The sequence below is a fragment of the Filicampus tigris genome, chromosome 14, assembly GCF_054856515.1.
Source record: "Filicampus tigris isolate MCC_2025a chromosome 14, RoL_Ftig_1.0, whole genome shotgun sequence".
NCBI classification, from domain to species: Eukaryota; Metazoa; Chordata; class Actinopteri; order Syngnathiformes; family Syngnathidae; genus Filicampus; species Filicampus tigris.
The window spans coordinates 6,733,671-6,755,151 of NC_141230.1; the positions used below are offsets into that span (position 1 = coordinate 6,733,671).

Here is a 21,481-nt window from a genome sequence, read left to right on the forward strand (position 1 = left end):
GAAAGAAAGTATCCAATGGAATTCCTTCTCTATGGGTCTTGTATTTTGTAATTTTTTTTTGTCCAAATAAAATTCCAATACACTTAAGTTGCCTTTGAGTATTTAATACAAAAAATAGTAATTACAAAAACTATGGTCAATTAAAAACATTCAGAGCTTGCTCATATGTTCATCTCTGCAAGAGCAGGAAGTCGGGCAGACTCATAGGTAATGATTTATAAAACAGCGTTAGCCCCTTCTCCCCTGTCCATTCTACAACAAAATGTTGTTTTGTCTTTCAATGTTTGTTTGTTTAATCATCAACACGTTTCGCAACAAACCGATCGTAAGCTAGCAGGTAAGCTACTGTATAGCTTGCTGCCTTCAATTGCTGCATGCCTTTAGTTGTTTTATTTTTTAACAGTTTGGAAATGCTTCTGACACAAACGTCATGGTTATCTGTTGCAAGAATGTGGGTGCAAGGGGGGGGTAGCGTAAGCTATCTTTACATTAAAATGGATTAATAAAAATATATCTTAAATTATTAGTTAAATTTATTATATCCTTTTTAATGTAAAGCACTTAGCGTTACATGGGATGTATGAAAGGTGCTATGCAAACAAATTAATAAATGAATAAAGTTTGTTTAATGTCGATGCGAACGCATGGAGGCTGCAATTAATTAATATCGCCGTTCTCCGTTGTGCCAATCATCGAGATAACAGGACACATCTAATCAAAACAAGGCGCATGCAGGAAAGGACGTTTTCATCCGTTGCTATGATTGGTCAAAACAAGAGTTTGGTCGGCATGCACAGGTTGTTATCGTCCAACCAACTCGAAGTATTGTACTGAATGTCCCGCCTTTCCAAGCAGTACCAGATTGTCATTTACTGACTTCCTGTTTCAGTCGCGAACAAACCATCACCACCACCAAAATGGCGAAGATTGCCAAAACACACGACGGTAAAATGTTTTAGAATATAACCTCTTCACAGTTTTCAGATAACCAGCAAAAACTATATTACGACAAATGTTATTCATCGAATAATCATGTAATTGTAGCATTTGACTGTACGTGTTCTATTTCTTTTTAAAACGGGAAAAGCAACGGGCCGGGCTACGACGCAACGCGGTCAGATTTAGATAATGGCGCTGGTTGCCGTCTTGTTAGCATGTTAGCCCTAACATCGTCCACACAATTCAGCACTTGTTGTTTACGCCGTCGATCCATCGACATTCAGGAAGAAAATCCGTTGGTCAAGGCCGAGTAGTTTAAAATGAAGCATCTTGTAGATTTTTTTTTTAAGCGTTTCATGCTAACTTTAGCATCGAGGCTAACGCAGCAGTGCGACAGTTACCACAACACGTTGTTTGGATTTCGTACACTGTGATTTTAGCGAAGTTGCGAAGTTGCTTTTTGGTGCCTTGGTTTTCTGCACCACTTTTCAACATGTATTGTATTTTATTTATTTTATGTAGATATTGAGGCCCAGATCCTGGAGATCCAGGGGATGAAGGCCAATCTGGTGGAGGAAGGAGATGAGCAGGGAGTCGGCCTTGTTTCCACTGGTTTTTTTGACCAGGAAATCTATGGAGGAAGCGACAGCCGTTTTGAGGGCTATGTCACATCCATCGCCGCCAACGAACAGGAAGACGTAAGATGTTTGCCCCCTTATTATACATATTCACAAATATGTCTCTACTTATTTGCAACGTGGGTGGATGGTTATCATGATCAAGTTGCTTATCACAGTCGCACTCTGTGTTTACGCTTATGTTGTTGTTTTTTCCCTTCAGGATGATGAAGAGGAAACAGCGACGAGTTTGTTGGGTCAGAAAAAGCAAGGGTACCACGCTCCAGTGGCCATTCTCAATGCCATTCCTCAGTCAGATGAACAAGTATGTGAGAACTAATGAGGATGTACATTGTAAGCTGTGTAAGAATACATACATAGTCTGCACAAAAATGCACAGCCAGTTACTGTGATACATTGGTATTTTTCATACATATATTTTTGGCTTCACATAATATCGAAAATATATCGTCATTGCAATAATGGCACATGCAATATGCGTATCGCAAAGACCTGTGATAAATTCATGTGGAATTATATGGTTTTATATGACTTAAACCAATCAGATGCAAACTTAAATGTGCATCGCTATCTAATAAGAGAACAGTTTATAGAGGCATTACTAACTGTAAATTACTTAGATAAGAATAAATTGAGCCTGCTTATATTTTCACATGATTATTTTTTATTTTATTTGATAATAAAGATGTAATTTCTTTGGGTACATGGTATGGACGGTACAATATCGGCAATATTGTGATATTGCGATATTAAAATTGCTACAAGACCTGTATATCATCGTTGCACAATGTTAATAGCAGCAAATCTGTTTAAAAGCCCATGTTGTTTTTCATTTGTGCAGTTCCAGCACCTTCTGGTGGTTAGTTTACTAGTACAGTTTAGTTTAATGCCACCTATGTTTAAAACCCACACGAATCGCCAGTAGGAGCCCATGACAGGTCAAACCTATTTCTGTGTGAATGCTATTATTATGTTCAAAAACAGAATATTGTTTTTTGCTTTTTTATGAGATGTTTTTTTGTGTGTTTTAGCTAACAATATTGTGAGCTCTTATACAGAATCCTGAGCTTTTTATATATTACCAACCTCTCCACAATATCGTGATAATTATCGTATTGCGAGGTTCATATTGTGATATTATTGTATCGTGACAGTTGGCTATCGTGACATCCCTAGTACATGTTAAATATTGCCATAATATCGGTATCCCAATATTCAACATGCATGCTTCTGATATACTGCAGCAATGCAAATATTTACCATAATCATGACTTTACTACTGCGTTACTGTAGGTTAGTGAAAGACTGTCACATTTAAACAGTGATGTCTAAACGGCCGTGCGCTATGCTCGCGGGCCCGGCGGCCGTGCGCTATGCTCGTGTCCAGCGCGCCAGCGCCGTAACTTTGCTCAAATAAATGACCACTCGACTCTTACAATCAAATTATATTATGCATGATAACCCTATTAAAAACCTGTGGATGGAGCCATGGTGTACAAGTAGAGGAGTTCTTGCCTTTGACATGCTAGCAGTAGTTAGCATTATCCGACACCGGCATCGCACTCAAGGTTAAATCAAGCACATAAAATATGAATGGACTATGGCAATAATGAGTCCGCTAAAAAGATAAAGTAGTCCTAAGACGGTTGGTCAACGATGATGTATGCACTGCAAGAGCGTAGTCGTTCACTTACATTGTATGAAGATTGAATGAAGGCTAATATGTGTCAACAACTGCTTTGGCGTAGACCTAATGCTAATACGCATTTGCAATGCACTGATGGAGGACAAACTGCACATTACACTACATAACAATGTACAAAAAACAGTTAACTGTTATTTAAAGAAAAGTTTTAAAACAAAATCAATAATTATCAATATTGACTGATATGAAATACTTAGATTGTGACAGTTTTTCAAACATTTCTCAGCCCTTCTAAGCACATTATCTTTAAAATTGAGTTAATTTAATCTTTATATCGACCAGTTTATTTCACTCTTTCATAGTTACATTGGCCTCTTTTTAAAGGTTAAATATTATGTTTGTTTTTGCAGTATGATCCGTTTGCTGAGCATCGTCCACAAAAGATTGCGGAGCGGGAGGACGAGTACAAAGCTCGGCGCATGCAGATGATTATCTCGCCGGAGCGTCTCGACCCCTTTGCAGATGGTAAATTTGGCCTTTTTCCCATCCCCGTTATGACACGGTCCTTTTTATTATTCCCCTGCCTTTTGATGTTTTTTCTGTTTATCACCAAGCGTGGTAGCTGTTCAACCCTTCGACTACAATGCAGTTGCTTGCCTCCCAGACTGTATGCCTTCCCTGTGGTCAATCCTTTGTTGTCGTCTTTTGTCTTTATAAAATGCTATTAATTTGGATCTCTCATCTCAAGTTATTTGGGCAGGAAGGTGGTGGATAAGGATCCGTGTTTTGGAAGAAAAAAAAAAGCTAAACAACTAATAGGATTACCATGCTTTTGAGTGGGAGAGGTGGTTAGGTGCTAAAATGCCCAAAATCAGATAATTTGCCTAACAAACGTGGGTAGCAGATGGGTTGTTTGTGTGAGTCGAAGGGTTAACAATCCTGTGTGACGGCCAGGCTAAATTGTACAATATGTCAAGTGCAGCAGCCTGTCAAGTTCAGCCAACGACATAATTCGCCTGACAATTGCTCGGCAATGCAGCGCACACAAACTCATAGGCCGCTGTTCAGAAAGAGGGAACAGTCTGTGTAGGTTTAAAGCAGAAGTCAAGCCAAACATATTTTTTTTCAAGAATATGTTCCCAGCAGGCCCACTATAGTTGAAACCCTGAATTCTGATTAATTTTGCGTTTGTGGAATATAAGTTAAGCAGCAAAATGCACGAATGCATTTTACTGCTTAACCTATATTCCACAAACGCAAAATTAATCAGAATGCCGTGTTTCAACTAGTGGGCCTGCTGGGAGCATATTCTTGAAAAAAATATGTTTGGGTTGACTTCTGCTTTAAGCAGTCACTATAGACAATAGGCATGAATGTTTTTGCGCCCAAACCAGACTTTGGAAACAGCATAGCACAATGTTATTCTTAACCTATGTTAAGCCTATGACCCTTCACTGTATGTAGCCACTAGGGGTGGGCATGATACACAGTTGATCAACGAAGGGTGAATTAACATTTGCAATTTTTATATTGTTAATTCTCAATGGCTGAAATTGCCATGGTACTAAAGGAAGTCTTTTTAAAAACACAGCTTAAAAACACGTTTCCTCATGTAGTCTGTGTGTGTTGATTTACTCGAATGCAAATACGTATACAGTGGTACCTCTACTTCCGAACGTCTCTTCATGCGAAATTTTCAAGTTACGAAACGCCTCAACAGGAAAATATTGCCTCTAGTTACGAAAGAAATTTCAGGATACGAAAGGTAAAAGTATGGGCTGATACTCGCAATATGGGCCGCATCTCGCAGCTCCAGAGTTTCCTGAACGCAACATGCTCATAGCTGCCATTGGCTAGCCTAGCATCTTCCTGGCATCCCATTGGCTAAGAGGGACCTCTACCTTATGTGTCTATGTGTGCAGATAGACAGGTAGATTGATAGATATGTCTATGCAGCGTACTTGTCATGCGCCCCTCGGGCCATGAGGTATTCCAATAGTTTTATGTGAATTAGAAACGAGGAAAAGAAAAAAGGAGAAGCTAGTTTTTTTGGTCCATACAAACAAAGCAAGAGATAATAGAAAAGTATGAAAGAGGGATGCGTTTGGTTGATTTCGCCAAAGAATATGACCGTAATGTATCGACAGTCGCCACGTTATTAAATCAGTTCTTTACAAAACGCCAGGCAAAAAACACTTCTGAGAGAGAACATGAACCAAAGAGGGCAAAAAGCGATGAGGACAGCAATTAAAAGGTAAACAACCATCATTTTTATTCCTTACTCTATTCTTTGTTTTTTTACATTATGCACAACTCTCATTTATTGTTCAATTATCTAATTGTAACATGTATTTGTTACATGTTTTCAAGCATTTTTATGCTTTATAAAACATTCGCGTCTCAATATTTGGGGGCTAGGAACGGATTAGGGCGTTTAAATGGAAAACGCGTCTCTACTTATAAAATGTTTTACTTAAATTTCTTCCAGAACCAATTAATTTCGTAAGTAGAGGTACCACTGTATGTCAAACCTAGATAAATTGTAATAATCGTGGCAGAATGAGCTGTTGTGTGTGTCTCCTTGGACTACACACGTAGATGCATAAAGCATTATGGAGTGGCTGGCTGTTATGGAAGATGATTAACAATTTGTTTACAACATGCAACTGTTAAATTAATTTGAGACCATTTCAATGCCTTGGTTGGTGCTGCTTTTTTGTTGTGCAACAGAGTTCAGATGGGCTTAAAAGTTTGTTTTTTTTCCCTGAGGGAAAAGGGTGTTTATTTGCAGGAGTTTTATATTGGTCTTAAGTGGATCTCTCCTCTGGGGACAATTGAAGGGTCAGTCATTATTTGACAACAGACTAGTTGAGTTAAATTAACACTGCCTTTGCACCCAGGCAGTGCACTCCATTTTGACGCAGTTGCTTCAAGATAAATCAGTCGTTAATTCCACACAATCAATATAATACTTAAATCTAAGTTTCTCAACTTGTGATTGGTTATGCTCATCCCTAGTAGCAACATATAAACAAAAGCAGAATGCTTTTCTACCACAAAGCAAGTTGAGCCGTTTGAATAGCGTCAGCATTACCAATAGTGTTTAGGGTGAGGCTGATTAGGAGCCAGCATGTAGAGAGAGCAAAGAGAGCTCTGTGTACAAACGTTGTTGTTGTAAAAATATATTTTTATTTTACAAGGCTCTCTGTAAAATAGAAATATGTTCTCTAAGCAAATTGTGTGCCACCATACCACAGGCCCATACTAACTGTCCTTAATTTCTCTCCTACAGCAGTACTGCTTTGCCAGTCCTGTACTGCACTCTGTTAAGAGCGCAGCAACTCATCCTGTGTAGGTTATGGGGGACACAGAGAGAACTGTGCACTTGTCAGTTTTGGTCAGGGTCCACTTGCTCAGAGTCGTTGAACCCAGCTGGAGCTTCTGTTAATTTTCTAAAAGACTCTTTAATTTTTTTTAATTGCCTATTTAAGAAACTATTTGTCTTGACTATAAATACTTCTCTTGCTACCTTTTTATCAAAAAGGAAGTCGAGATCAAATTTGAGTTGGATAAATAATGAAGTCAAGCAAACGTCGCTCTGACAGTTGACCTAATTTTTGATGCAAATTTAAGACAAGCTTCAAAATCAAGTCTTCGTTTTTGTTGACTTCACAATTTTTTTGTTGTCCCCCAAGAAGATGCTTTGATTTCCTTTTTTAATTTTTTTCCCTTCTTCTTCGTTTCTTTGAGTGACACAAACCAATGCAAAACAGGTGGTATACTGTTGTGTGTGAGTTCAAACCCTTTTCCAAAGTGTTACTAATGGTAAAGAGAAATTTTCTAGGCTGCTTTTCTGCTGGTTGAAGTCTGACTGCAGAAGGACCCTTGGCACTGAAAGTGTACGTATTCTGAAGAGCGCAGCCCAGGACCCCCTCTGCATCAGTGATGGCTATATCTACTTAAAAGAAAGCACCACAAACTTAAGCTCTGCTCTCCATGTATCTGCTTGTTTTTTTTCCTATGATGCTATGTCTATGTAAGAGAGGGTAAACATGCATATTTTAGGTTAACTCAGTAGGATATTCTGTGATTTCACTGTTTTTAAAAACAGGAGCATACATTTGTAAAGAGAATCAGGGTTAGCTGGCTGTGTTTGTGCTTGGTGTGAATAACATAAGTGGGTCCCGAGAGCGTGCACTAATCAGTGCCCTTTGTTCTTGTTGGTGCTCTTTCGCGCAGGAGGCAAAACGCCGGACCCCAAGCTCCAGGTCAGGTCTTATGTGGACGTCATGAGAGAGCAGAACCTGTCCAAAGAGGAGGTATGGAAAAGAAATCCCAAATTTGCCAAGAGGATGTTGCTTTTATTGTGTTAAGTAATTTTTGTTTTTGCATGTGCAGAGAGAGATACGCCTGCAACTCGCAGAGAAGGCCAAGTCAGGTGACCTGAAAGCTGTCAATGGGTCCGCTGCCAGCCAAGCTGCCGCTGCCGCCGCCGCTGCCGCCGCCGCTGCTAAACGCAAGCGCCGCTGGGACCAGACAGCCGACCAAACTCCTACCAATTCTACCCCCAAAAAGATGTCCAGCTGGGACCAGGCTGATGCCAATGCTGAGGTGTGTCTTGCCAAACATGTCAAACATGATCATTGGGAGTAGGGATAGACCGATTACCGGCCAGGCTCACTATCGGCGTCTGTGTTTTAACAAATATCGGCATTGGTCTTTTTAAAAAATCTGATGGCCCAAATCAATAAATAAATCAATAAATAAATCAATAAATAAATCAATTTAAAATTGTCGGAACTTCAAGGAACTATTTTAATTTTCAGTTAACTTCATAAGAGATTCTACTGACCCTAGAAATGCTCAGCATCTTTTGTTTTTGTTTGAAATCATAACAAAGATAAATGAAATTTCTCTCATTTTGGAGGACTTATTTCTTTATTTGGTTAAATTTTCATTTAACTTTTGAAGACATGCTGATGACCCTGGGAACTCCCTTTTTGTTAGAATTTTCCAACAAAGATGTATATTGGCAAACAGTTATAATAATAAAAACAATCAACATTATGCAAATCAGAAAAAAATAGTTCAATCATCATACACTGAAAGACCTTTCAACAAAGTTAAGGGTTTTAATTTTTTTTTTTTTTAGATTTTGACGCCAATATTTTCCTTTTTGCTGAAAATGAATATCGGCTCCAAATATCGGTTATCGGCCACCTTGACTACTAAGAATCGGTATTGGTATTGGCCCTGAAAAAATCATATTGGTCTATCTCTAATTGGGGGTCTCCTAAAAGTCACTATCAATGTTTTTCTTGCTTTAAAGACTCCAGGACACACGCCAGCACACACACCTTCAAACAGCCGATGGGACGAAACCCCCGGCCGGCCCAAAGGCAGCGAAACCCCCGGGGCCACACCCAGCTCACGCATGTGGGACCCGACGCCCAGCCACACACCGGCCGGCGCGGCCACGCCAGGCAGGGACACACCAGGTCACGCCACACCCGGCCACGGCGGAGCCACGGGAAGCGTCCGGAAGAACCGCTGGGATGAAACGCCAAAGACGGAGAGGGAGACCCCTGGACACGGGAGCGGCTGGGCTGAAACCCCACGTACAGACAGGGGGGATGAGTCCGTGGGGGAGACTCCCACTCCAGGAGCCAGCAAGAGGAAATCTCGCTGGGATGAAACACCCGCAAGTCAGATGGGCTCCTCAACACCACTGCTGACCCCTGGAAAGACTCCAATTGGGACCCCGGCCATGAACATGGCTACCCCAACACCCGGTAAAGAAGTGTTGTAGTCTAAATGTCTATTATTATCTTGGTTTCCACTTGTCTCTTGGGTGTAATATGAATAATTGAAGCTTATGAAGCCTCTTTTACACAAAATTGTCATATTAGAGCCTCATACACAAAACTCAGCAAAGGCAGAATATGGCCATATCTGTGTACACTTTCACACAGCGACATGGTATCCTGAGATTATTTGGTGCGAAGTGCTTGTCAGACAACAACAATTGCTTTCAATGCAATCTGGCGGGATAATTGAGTGTTCAACTTCACACCCTTGTCCTGGCATTGCAGGTCACCTGATGAGCATGACTCCAGAGCAGCTGCAGGCGTGGAGGTGGGAGCGGGAGATCGACGAGAGAAACCGGCCTCTCACAGATGACGAGCTTGATGCCATGTTTCCTGAAGGCTACAAGGTCTGTGCACCATTCTGTTGCGTACACCACCCTATTACCTTTTTCTGCTGCACACAAGCTTAGCGATATTCTGGTTTTGAATAATAATAATAATAAATAATAATTTAGCCCCACGAGCAGTTTAGTACTTTGGCTCAGCACCCATTACTCATGCTCCCTCTTTGTCTTTCCATGCAGGTGTTGCCTCCACCAGCTGGTTACGTTCCCATCCGCACGCCAGCCCGCAAGCTCTCGGCAACGCCTACCCCCATTGGCGGCATGACGGGCTTCCACATGCAAGTGGAGGACCGCACCACCAAACAGATGAATGACCAACCCTCTGGAAACCTCCCCTTCCTCAAACCAGATGACATCCAGTATTTTGACAAACTGCTGGTGAGAACTGCGTCACATGCACATAAAATGTAATCCATCATCCGGACTGCTGATAATTCAACATTTCTGAATGTGTCTTTGTTAGGTTGAGGTGGATGAGTCCACATTGAGCCCTGAAGAACAGAAAGAAAGAAAGATAATGAAGCTGCTGTTGAAGATTAAAAACGGAACTCCACCTATGAGGAAGGTTGGTACTTGTCACCTTCGTCCTTCCCAAACTATCAGAATGTACAATAATACTAAAAAGAAGTGTTTTTAAAGTCGATCACAAACCATTCTGTGATGCTAGTTGACTTACAAGTTGTTCACATTTCAAAATGAGAACACATAATTGCCTGTATTTGTTTCAACCATAAATGTTTCAATATTTTCAATAGAAAATGATCCCCAAACCTTCTGTAGCTTCTTCCACAGACAACCTAAGCTCTTTCCCAACACAAGAATTAGGTATGCTCCGATCGATCGGGCACCGATAATGATTGGCCGATTTTCGTGAAAAATTCTGTGATCGGCATATTCGATCAAAGCCTTTTATTGCCGATCAAAAAATCCGATCACCCGCAGCCCATGCTTCGAAGCCTACAGCCATGAGAGGCCAGCCTGCAAGCAGTGTTGCGCCCCCGCCGCCCTCCCCTCCCCCTCTGCGGAGGCGCACGACAATAAATAGTGAAACATGTCTCCTCTGTGGAGTTTGCCTCTTGTAATATATGCCATGAAAAGGTACCTCACGATGGGAGCATGGCCACAACTTTCAACACAACTTAAGAAATTTCTTCCAGAACCAATTAATTTCGTAAGTAGCGATACCACTGTACAGGAAAACGCAAAAATAGCTTAATTCCTTTGACCTTCAAATGATAGCTGATTAACAAATGCTGCGTGGTCCTCTTGTTTCCTCTATCCACCACATCTTGAATATCAGAGACAATCTGCAAAAAGCATAAAAGAAGTGATTGCAACCAGCACTCTGCCTGCATGTGGCGACGGTGTGTATCAGTTTTTGCTAAATCCAGCTGCTGTTTGCAGTGGCGGTGCCTGTGTGTGGACCGTCATGTTCTGCGGGGAGCAGCAAACAATAATCCTGTCATCCGTGAAGAAAGCGCGATGTCAACTCCTGACGCAAGCAGTCGTTTGATCCTGTCTCCCTCTCTGTTCAGGCGGCCCTGCGTCAGATCACAGACAAAGCTCGTGAGTTTGGAGCAGGACCTTTGTTCAACCAGATCCTACCACTGCTCATGTCCCCCACCCTTGAGGACCAAGAACGCCACTTGCTGGTGAAAGTCATCGACCGTATTCTCTACAAACTTGATGACCTTGTTCGACCCTACGTACACAAGGTAGACATGCGCACACACACACGCACACCTCAAGTACCTTTCCCAGTGAAATAAATATGCAAAAGTGATTAACTGTCTTTTTTTTTTTTGTGCCAAGATCCTGGTGGTGATTGAGCCCCTGCTCATTGATGAAGACTACTATGCCAGAGTAGAAGGCAGAGAGATCATTTCCAACTTGGCAAAGGTAACGTGGAACGTATTTTTGAACGTTTCGCCGCCTCCTGCGAACCATTCTCGCCTGTTCGACCTGTCGGTGGTCAGATCAGGGCTAGTCGTTCGCTAGATTGACACCAGCACGAGAGCTAGCAGACCTGACCTTCATGCCTCGCCTGTTCTCACCCTGCACCCGCTGGATACAATTGATCTTTCTACGGATGCGCGTTTACCTCCAAACATGTCGATGGGCCGAAATCAGACTTGGTTTAATGAATGAATGATATTTAGCAGTGGAGACAAATTGTTCCTGATTGTTGTATGAAAACAATGCACGCACACAGAACCACTTCATTGTGCTTCCAGAGGCTTGACTTTTATATGTAATAGCAATATTATAAAATGGGTGGAAAATGCTTACTTTTGCAGGCAGTGCAGGGCTGTAGTTTCTATGCTTTTTCCGGAAATCTTTCTTCCGACCTCCGATAAGCAACAATTACCTATGGTTAAGAGTCTGTGTTAAGGGTGCTTTTGAATGATATCCTGAACCCGTCCTGATTGCATAACCTCCCATGTGTTCCCAGGCGGCTGGCTTGGCAACCATGATCTCCACCATGCGTCCCGACATCGACAATATGGACGAGTATGTGAGAAACACCACCGCCAGGGCCTTCGCCGTGGTGGCGTCCGCCCTGGGTATCCCCTCCCTACTGCCCTTCCTCAAGGCCGTGTGTAAAAGCAAGAAGTCGTGGCAGGCGCGGCACACGGGCATCAAGATCGTGCAGCAGATCGCCATCCTCATGGGCTGCGCCATCCTGCCTCACCTGCGCAGCTTGGTTGAGATCATCGAGCACGGTCAGTGGCGTTCAAAAGCAAGATGAGCGTTACTACGGGATCCACCACAGTGTTGCTCGTTCTTGTTGACTAACTGACAAATGTTTGGGCTGTGGTGGTGCAGGTCTGGTGGATGAGCAGCAGAAAGTGAGGACCATCAGCGCCCTGGCCATTGCCGCCCTGGCTGAAGCTGCTACACCTTATGGTATTGAATCCTTTGATTCAGTGCTCAAGCCTCTCTGGAAGGGTATCAGACAGCACAGAGGAAAGGTGAATGGCCACTACACATGACATATTCAGTGCAAGATCAACACCCAGCGTGAAGCCTGAATATGGCCACCGTGTGAATTTTTATTTGCTGTAACATCTCTTTGGAGTTGTTGCTGTTAGTGGAGGTCAGAATAATGGCCACCAATACTATACTGGCACGGCACTGAATCATAAATCAATGTGAGTGAGTTGAATTTGAATTAATTCCGATCGTCTTCTCCTTTTGACGCCAGGGTTTGGCTGCCTTCCTCAAAGCTATTGGCTACCTGATCCCTTTGATGGACGCCGAGTACGCCAACTACTACACCCGAGAGGTGATGCTAATCCTCATCAGAGAGTTCCAGTCCCCTGACGAGGAGATGAAAAAGATTGTTCTAAAGGTAAGAAGCACGAGTCACAAATATGTAAGACTACCGTGCGACTCATTCTCGCCTGTTCTACCTGTGCGTGGTTGAATCAGGGCTAGTAGTTCGCTAGATGAACTCCCAACATGAGAACTACCAGAGCCGACACGTGTCCTCTCTGTTCTCACCCTGCAACCCGTTGGGGACAACCTCAAGTTCTCTCAAATTTGTCCCCTTCTGATCAGCGCCTCCGTCTCATGTTGTAGGTAGTGAAGCAGTGCTGTGGCACCGATGGTGTGGAGGCCAACTACATCAAGACTGAGATCCTGCCCCCTTTCTTCAAGCATTTCTGGCAGCACCGGATGGCTTTGGACAGACGTAACTATAGACAGGTTAGCACCCACATAAACATAATCCATCAAGTAGTATTAAAGCCAAGTTTTCACTAAGGCATGGGAATGATAGAGTAGCCGAAAGGCCTTTTCACACTGCACTTGGTTGTCTTGGTGTTTGCACCGGGCAAGGACGCCAGCACCCTGGTGCAAGCTTGCCCATATTTGGAAGTAGTAACGCAGCAGCCTACCAGGAAGTATTGGAAGCTTTTCCTGCTGGTCTCGATGAAAAGTAGACCGCACCTCGACAATATACTTTATATTTGTCATTGTGGCACTTGCTTACATTGAGGAGGAAGATATGAGCAGCAGGAAAAGAAGAAATGATGAAGAATCCCATACTAATGGCACAGGATCCTTGACCGTCTAACTCGTTGATGAACTAAAATTCCACGAAGATGTTCATTTTTCTGTCTTGGTATGTAATTTCTCAATTGTTCCAAAAACTTGGGACACTGGAATGCCACATTAGTAATTACTTCTCCTTTTCTCCTCTATTTTCCCAATGCCATTTACAGCCCAAATCTGCGAACATAATGCTCTGAAATCAGTCTGCCAGTCCCTTCTCCTATTGGCTGTGTCTTCTGACACTCTCAAATAGAACTTTTTTTTTTATCCAAGAAAGTGTTGCAGTGTGGGCACCTTACATGTTGCGATGTGACTCGTCGAGGAATTCTATCCTGGCGCCCTCGAATCACATGCACAATGAATGAATTGACGGCGGTGTTCCTAAGTGCAGTGTGAAAAGACCTTAATACAGCAAAACATTAAGAATGGAGGCAGACTGGGCGAAACAATTGTGTTCATTAAATAAATCGTTTAAATACAGTAAACCTCCACTATTGGCTAGACTTATGGATGAGCCCTGCTGCGAGTAGTGAAAATCTGCATTTGTAATTTCAAATAGATGCCACAAGATGGCAGCAAGGCACTGAAAGCAGCAATTAAAGGATGATATGATCTCCAGAAAATGTGCAAATTCACTTATGCCTAACCGGCAACATGCGGAGGTTCGCTCTCAAATAGCTTTCAATGCTAAAGCTAATCAAAGTTTTGCACTCAATGCAGTTGGTGGACACCACAGTAGAGCTGGCCAACAAGGTGGGAGCCGCAGAAATCATTTCTCGCATCGTGGATGACCTCAAAGATGAGGCGGAGCAGTACCGTAAAATGGTGATGGAGACCATCGAGAAGATTATGGGCAACCTGGGCGCCGCCGACATTGACCACAAGCTGGAGGAGCAGTTGATTGACGGCATCCTGTACGCCTTCCAAGAGCAGACCACAGAGGTGAGCGCAAAAGCGATGTAACATTTACTGACGTGTATGCAAATCTACTCACGGAATCTAATCTCCTTGGCAGGATTCGGTGATGCTGAACGGCTTCGGCACGGTGGTGAACGCCCTGGGCAAGCGCGTCAAGCCATACCTGCCTCAGATTTGCGGCACGGTGCTGTGGCGTCTCAACAACAAGTCGGCCAAAGTGCGTCAGCAGGCTGCTGACCTCATCTCGCGTACCGCCGTGGTCATGAAGACATGCCAGGAGGTATGTTGGAAAGCCTCTTAGATATTATTGTTGATTTCCCCAAAACGTATTACTCATTTATTTTCTATCTGCATCTGCAGGAGAAGCTGATGGGTCACTTGGGTGTGGTGCTGTACGAATACCTCGGGGAAGAATACCCTGAAGTACTGGGCAGCATCCTTGGAGCACTGAAGGCCATTGTAAACGTTATTGGTATGTCACCACGTTAGGCACAGTCGCTCCTGTAAAAAAAAAAAAAAAAAAAAAAAAACAACAACAAAAAACATGACCTTCTCATGTTCAAAGAAAATCTTAACCATATTCTTTCTCTTTGCAGGTATGCACAAGATGACTCCCCCCATCAAAGACCTGCTCCCTCGTTTGACTCCCATCTTGAAGAACAGACATGAGAAAGTGCAGGAGAACTGCATCGACCTGGTGGGCAGGATAGCGGACAGGTTAGCATTCTTTACCCCAAAAGTAAGCACCCACCCAGACATGATTGCACATCTCATCTTGTGATTTCTGTGAATTTATTTTAGGGGTGCCGAATATGTGTCAGCCAGAGAGTGGATGAGGATTTGCTTTGAATTGCTGGAACTTCTCAAGGCTCACAAAAAGGCCATCCGCCGAGCCACTGTCAACACATTTGGCTACATCGCCAAGGCTATTGGGTGAGCGCCAGCAAGTGGTGTCATGATTGCTTTCACTATTTCCACACGGAAACATTTGAAAACATGCATGCACAACAAAACGTGTCTTTTTAAACACACTGCAGAAGTTTTTAAACACACATAAAATTGCAAGTACAAAATTTATAGAAAATACTGTACGGTATTGAGAGGTGCCTTGAATGGCTAAGATAGAGTTCCGTAGCCGATTATGTTGAGAAGATACGGAAGTAATCTGTTCTTCTCTATATGGTCGCGTGTGTGTGGAGGGACAACAGGACTCCTGGGCTCAATATCACACTCGAATATAAAGATCTAATCAACAAAATAACAACCGATACAAAACCATTTGCATTCTGAAACTAATTGAAAAAAAGTCTTTTTAAAACTGGTACCTTGTCAGACTGCTAAAAAATCTTGAATTTGTATAAAGTTTGTCAGCATTGAGTTTATTATAACGCAGTAACTATTGAGAATGCTAGTTCTACATATGTATGACATAAATGTGTTTTCATTAATTAGTTAGCTAAACAGTTGTAACAGTCCCTGCAGAAGATCACAAGCGAATCTCGTTGTGGTAGAATGTCGAAAATCATGCAGCATTTTAACCGCGCATATATTCAGAGTTAACTTCCCCACCATTAGTTTTGACTTTTCCTATGGCTTGACATACTCAGCGATTAAAAAATGTGATTGATTAATGGCGTTGCCATCCTCCCACTTCCCAGTCCACACGACGTCTTGGCCACATTGCTCAACAACTTGAAAGTGCAGGAGCGTCAGAACCGCGTCTGCACCACGGTGGCCATCGCCATCGTGGCCGAGACGTGTTCTCCCTTCACCGTCCTGCCCGCGCTCATGAACGAGTACCGCGTGCCCGAGCTCAACGTGCAGAACGGCGTGCTCAAGTCGCTGTCCTTCCTCTTCGAGTACATTGGCGAGATGGGCAAGGACTACATCTATGCCGTCACGCCTCTCCTGGAGGACGCGCTTATGGACAGGTAACTAGTAAACCTAACTTATTGTTAAATAATAAAATTGGTCTTTTCCAATGTGTTCAGTTAAACATCAAATAGATTGTTGATGTTTTATTAAGAAACAGTGGTGTACAGCTTGAAAAATACACGGCCCTTTTGGCTGAATCATTCATTTATTAATGTCAGACATCCTATGAATGTGTTTGGAGAAAGCTCTGTTGTTCATAATTTCATGTAGACAGTTATAGTGAGAATATTCTTGGCTCCGGGTCAAAATTGACCTGGAACATAATTGTGTGCGTAGAAAATGAACAGCTTGTTAACCCATCTGTCACGCATTCCCGCAGAGATCTGGTCCACAGGCAAACTGCCAGCGCCGTGGTCCAGCACATGTCCCTGGGAGTTTACGGTTTTGGTTGCGAGGACTCCCTCAACCACTTGCTCAACTACGTGTGGCCCAACGTGTTTGAGACGTCGCCTCACGTCATCCAGGCTGTCATGGGCGCCCTGGAAGGCCTGAGGGTCGCCATCGGGCCCTGCCGCATGTTGCAGTACTGCTTACAGGTAAACAGCTTGATAGCGCAGTCAACATCCCGTTTATTGCACTGGACTTACCTATGATAGGCCAAAATCCACGCTATAAAGATTCCATATTTATAAAAAAAAAAAAAAAAAAAAGACCAAAAAATGGTTGAGTCCTCCCACGTGCGGTAAATACATTTCATCGTATTCAATCATGCAAAGTGTGCTTGCTTCAAGCCCTTTCGTTCTCTGTCAATTGAAATTTACTGTTAAACTGAAACATTGGATTTTTAAACACCAAAATGTTCACCATAACCATATAATTTCATTTTATGACGACGATAAGCGGTTCAGAAAATGGATGGGTGGACAGCTGCTGGGTTAACGCTAACATAATGTGAAATGCTACAGACCGGCTAAATTAGCATAAATTTACAGTGATTCGAAACCATCAGACAAGTACTTCAAAATACATAGAGCAGCAGTACATACAACAATATTCACAGGCATGTATTCTCTGCTTTGTTGGAACAAGTGTACCTGTTTGAAATTATAGTATTACTGTAGCTGGAGACCTTTGCTTCCTGCCATTAATTGCACTAAATCTATTTGAATAGAGCACAGTGCTGCCTGGCATGTTGTGGCGCAACGTGGTACTACACTAAAAGCGTAGATATGGCTGCATGTGCAATATAGCAGGAGTTCACAATATTGAAACACTTTCAAGGCCACATTTATGAGAGATCCAAGAAATGAAGTTGTGGGGATGCAAATGTATTAGCCTCTTTTCTACCGAGAACCCGCAAAATGGAGGCATCAGAAGCTTCTAACACAGATCCCAACAAAGCAGGATATTGGCTCAACTGTGCACAGCGATATCTGCCACCAACATGACAACTAGCAATCTGACAATAAGATTACGTCAACACCGGTGTCTGGTGTGCAAATATAGCCAAGTGGCCTTTGTTTCCACACATTCCCTGTGACAGAACAAAAGGCCAGGGAAAAATTACGGGCAGTCTGAAAGGGGTGACGTGACGCTGTAACTTGAATGCCTTTTACACTACCCTGGCAAAGCTGGGTTTGTGACAGCCGCTGTTCTATGTGAAAGGTGCCGATTAGGGGTGTGCACCTCCCCAATAAAAGACAATTTGATACAGACTTCAATACATGTGATATGATACGATTCAAGTACGGTACATTTACAAGTGAAACAATTTGATTTGGTTCAATTCAGAAGGATTGTCAAAACTGATTTATACCTGATGTGCATATCTCATAGAAGACGTTTCAATACATATATTGTTGCATGGGGTGCGATATAACTCGAGGACGCTACATTTTAAAATGTCACTCTTTGATTCAGTTTGGTCAAATCAAAACTGATTTTCCCATTTAAATCGTTTTTTGTGACGGCAAATAAAATTCCCATAACCAATAATTGACCGATTAATTAAAAAATACATAATGAATAAAATGTCCCTTAATGCTTATAACATTAAAGATGTGAATTGCGTGCAGAACATTTGACTGTTTTACGGTACTTAATCTTTCAGTATTTAACTTCACAAATTCTGGCAATTTCTTGGAATGTTTGCACGTCATTATATTTTTCCTATGTTGAAAAGTGTTCATGCGTTTTAAGAAAATAAAAACTGCCGATTTTTAAAAGAGCTAATATTGACCGATTAAATCAGCCGGCCGATTTAATCAGTGAGGCCCCACAATTCTCCCTTCCCGATGAGTTGAAAGCAGTTGTTGCTACGCAACTTACGTACGTCACACTAGTGCTGTCAACTTCATGCATGATATGACGGCTCGATTTTGTCACAACTTTGTGAATTCACACAAAATTTCAGGAATATCCCACTTCTCTGGGTACTGTGTGAAAGGCACATGCTGACTATTGCTTGATCTGGACGACTCTGATATGCCAATTTAGCAGGATGGCTGTGTGAAAAGGTTTTGACTTGTTTTTTTTTTGTTTTTTTCCCTACTACAAACTAGTCTGGTCAAAATTAATTGTGCACCAAGCTAATACATTGCTTCTTAACCTTCTTCAAAAAATGAACTTAACTATTTTTTATCAAATTCCTCATATCTGTCTTGTTAATTCTTAGAAAAATCAAGCATTCTCTCGTGTCCTGTGTTTTCAGGGTCTGTTCCACCCTGCACGGAAGGTGCGCGACGTCTACTGGAAGATTTACAACTCCATCTATATCGGCTCCCAGGATGCCCTGATCGCGCACTACCCTCAGGTGTACAACGACGAGAAGAACATGTACATCCGCTACGAGCTGGACTATGTCTTGTAAAAATGCTCTTGTTCCCCTGCTTTTTAGTTTGGTTTGTATTTGCTGCCCAAAGTTTTGTTTATCAGACCCTCTGTTGTCCTTGAGGCTCGCTCTTGCAGTGGAAACTGAGCATTAAAGTAGGTGAAATCCAGCAAAGAACATTTAAAGTCTGTATGTACTCCAATAACTGCCCCCGCCCTCCTCCCACCCTTATTTCCCCCCCATCTGTGTTGAAAATGGGTGAAAGCAGTTTGATCCTTGAATTGTTTTAAATATTTGGATATTTCATATGTATTGATAGACATTCAATCCGATTGGTTGTTCCCTGCTCCGTACCTTTTTCCATTTCACGTCCCTGTTCTTACGATTAGATTGTTTTTATTTAACCGAATAAAAGGTTTCTGTACACTTGTTTGCACATGCGCCTCAGAAATATGCATTCATGAAGGAAAAGTCATGACAACTCTTAAAAGAAAAAAAAAATAGAAATCTGTTCCTCAGTCAAACCATCACAAGACCTTTTAGATTACCTTCCCAAATCAAAGGACATCAGAACATCCTTACTGCATCAAGTTCATGGTGCTCAGACACAACAAGCAGATGAATGAAGATGAGCAATGGGGGCTCTGCGGGTGACCTTTGGGGATGATGTCATCGCTCCCAACAAGCCACACTCAATAGCTTCTTTCTTTCAGGTTAAAATGAGCTTAGAATGGTTAACAAAATCCGCATTCCTCTCAAAGACCTTCAGAAGCTTCATTTCACACAGTTTTGGCAACAACAGATGTAACACAAGACATTAAATTTATCTTCCTGCACACAACCCAGCAAAGGTGCATTAATACCACAATTGCATGTGCTATTTTTTTTTCTTTTTAAACTAGATTTGTGTATTTCGTTTTTTTTTGTTTTTTTTTAACTGACCTGTTTGCCTGCATTTGGCTTGGGGCACATCACTGTGTAAATGGACAAATGCATGCATGAACAATCACTAATACACTGCAAAAGGGTTAAAAAAAAAAAAAAAAGGCCCTCCCCCACTCCCGCCCTCTTCTTCCTGTTCACTTTTACTGTGACCCACATTCTTCCTGCAGCGCGCGCACACATCAGATTCCACTCAAGTGAGGAGTGTTTTCTATGGTGTCCCCTTCCAAGTGCCAAGATGGTGCCCAGTATTTGCATGAACTTCATGTTATCACACGCTTAGAACGTTTGAATTTCTTTAAGGTTCATTTGTTGTTGAGCAAGTAGAGTCGTGCTCGCATACACCAACAGGCCACAGCATTATAAGTGCTCAGTTTTGATTGACACTTTTAACCGTCTCATACAACTGAATGTAATAACAAAAATGTTAGGAACAGTTCTAAGTATGACTCTCTTGCACTGCACCCAACTCCACTCACAGTATATCAAAAGGGATTATTAACAATGTTAGAAGGTATCTTCCATTATGACACAATATGAGCGTTTTAATACAGTTATGTCGAGTATCTACATTACATTGCGCATTTTTGATTGTTGCATTGCCAAAGCAAACATGGTCAGTTGCGGATACAAATCATAAAGAGAGGTAGTAAGTCATTAATATTTACATTCATTAGACTTCTGTATTAAAGTGCAAGTCAACTCCCAAAGGTTCTTCGCAATAATATGTTCTATGTGCCTTCACTAGTCTAAACGTGGCATTCTGATAAATATTGCATTTGTGGAATACGAGTTAAGCAGCAAAATCCACCTGTTTTTAGTCATCTCAGGGGCGGCCATTTTTCACTTCTGTCGACTGAAAATGACATCACAGTTGCTCGGGTAACGACCAATCACGACTCACCTGTTTTCTGAATCTGAGTCATGATTGGTTGTTATCTGAGCCCCGAGCAACTGATTTTGCAGCAAGTGGCAAAATGGCCGCCCCCTGAGATGGACAAAAACGGGTGGCTTTTACTGCTTAACTAATAACTGCAATATAACGTATTCTTGTAAAGAACGTTTTTAGGTTGACTTCCTCCTTCAACATGCCATCTGGAGAAAAGCACCAAACAATCCCTCAGTGGAACAAATGTAATCTTGAAAATATGATTGATTATTTACTCTTGTGGTTTTACAACTGCACCAGAGCTGTTTGTAATATTGTCATTGATGTTTGATTTTTCCTTGCGCACACAGCTGTGCAAAGAAATAATTAAACCCACAAAATCATTTTGAATAATTGCTATTAAACCTCCAGTGCGCTTTCCATGAAAATCGGGGCTTGTCTCGCCAACAAAAAAATTAAACAAAAACTAATAAATAATGGATTTTTTAAAGTCCGTGAATGGGTGTATACGCGGATGCCGAACCGCGAGTATGCGGGG

The 21,481-nt window shown here is 42.1% G+C and overlaps 1 protein-coding gene across 2 annotated transcripts; it reads left to right on the forward strand.

Moving 5' to 3' along the window:
- The first annotated feature begins 835 nt into the window (after positions 1-835).
- Positions 836-19,548, forward strand: sf3b1 (splicing factor 3b, subunit 1). 2 transcript variants are annotated; one of them, XM_086051403.1, is made up of 24 exons: positions 836-945; positions 1,462-1,637; positions 1,780-1,881; positions 3,633-3,747; positions 7,462-7,541; positions 7,621-7,833; positions 8,552-9,014; positions 9,315-9,436; positions 9,614-9,811; positions 9,897-9,998; positions 10,969-11,148; positions 11,246-11,332; positions 11,886-12,156; positions 12,260-12,405; positions 12,639-12,785; positions 13,016-13,141; positions 14,210-14,431; positions 14,505-14,687; positions 14,768-14,879; positions 15,004-15,124; positions 15,209-15,340; positions 16,066-16,338; positions 16,662-16,878; positions 18,993-19,548. In XM_086051403.1, the coding sequence occupies exons 1-24, from the start codon at positions 918-920 to the stop codon at positions 19,149-19,151; spliced, it is 3,975 nt and encodes a 1,324-aa protein (XP_085907529.1). In that variant the 5' UTR covers positions 836-917; the 3' UTR covers positions 19,152-19,548. The 2 variants fall into 2 exon arrangements, with proteins under 2 accessions (XP_085907529.1, XP_085907531.1); XM_086051405.1 differs by lacking the exons at positions 836-945; positions 1,462-1,637; positions 1,780-1,881; positions 3,633-3,747 and adding an exon at positions 4,481-7,121.
- The last annotated feature ends 1,933 nt before the right edge of the window (positions 19,549-21,481 follow it).

Coding starts and splice junctions, on each gene's coding strand:
- sf3b1 (XM_086051403.1), top strand. CDS start 918: ATGGCGAAGATTGCCAAAACACACGACG. Junction 9,999..10,968: donor GAACTCCACCTATGAGGAAG/GTTGGTACTTGT, acceptor CTCTCTGTTCAG/GCGGCCCTGCGTCAGATCAC. Junction 15,125..15,208: donor GTGGGCAGGATAGCGGACAG/GTTAGCATTCTT, acceptor AATTTATTTTAG/GGGTGCCGAATATGTGTCAG.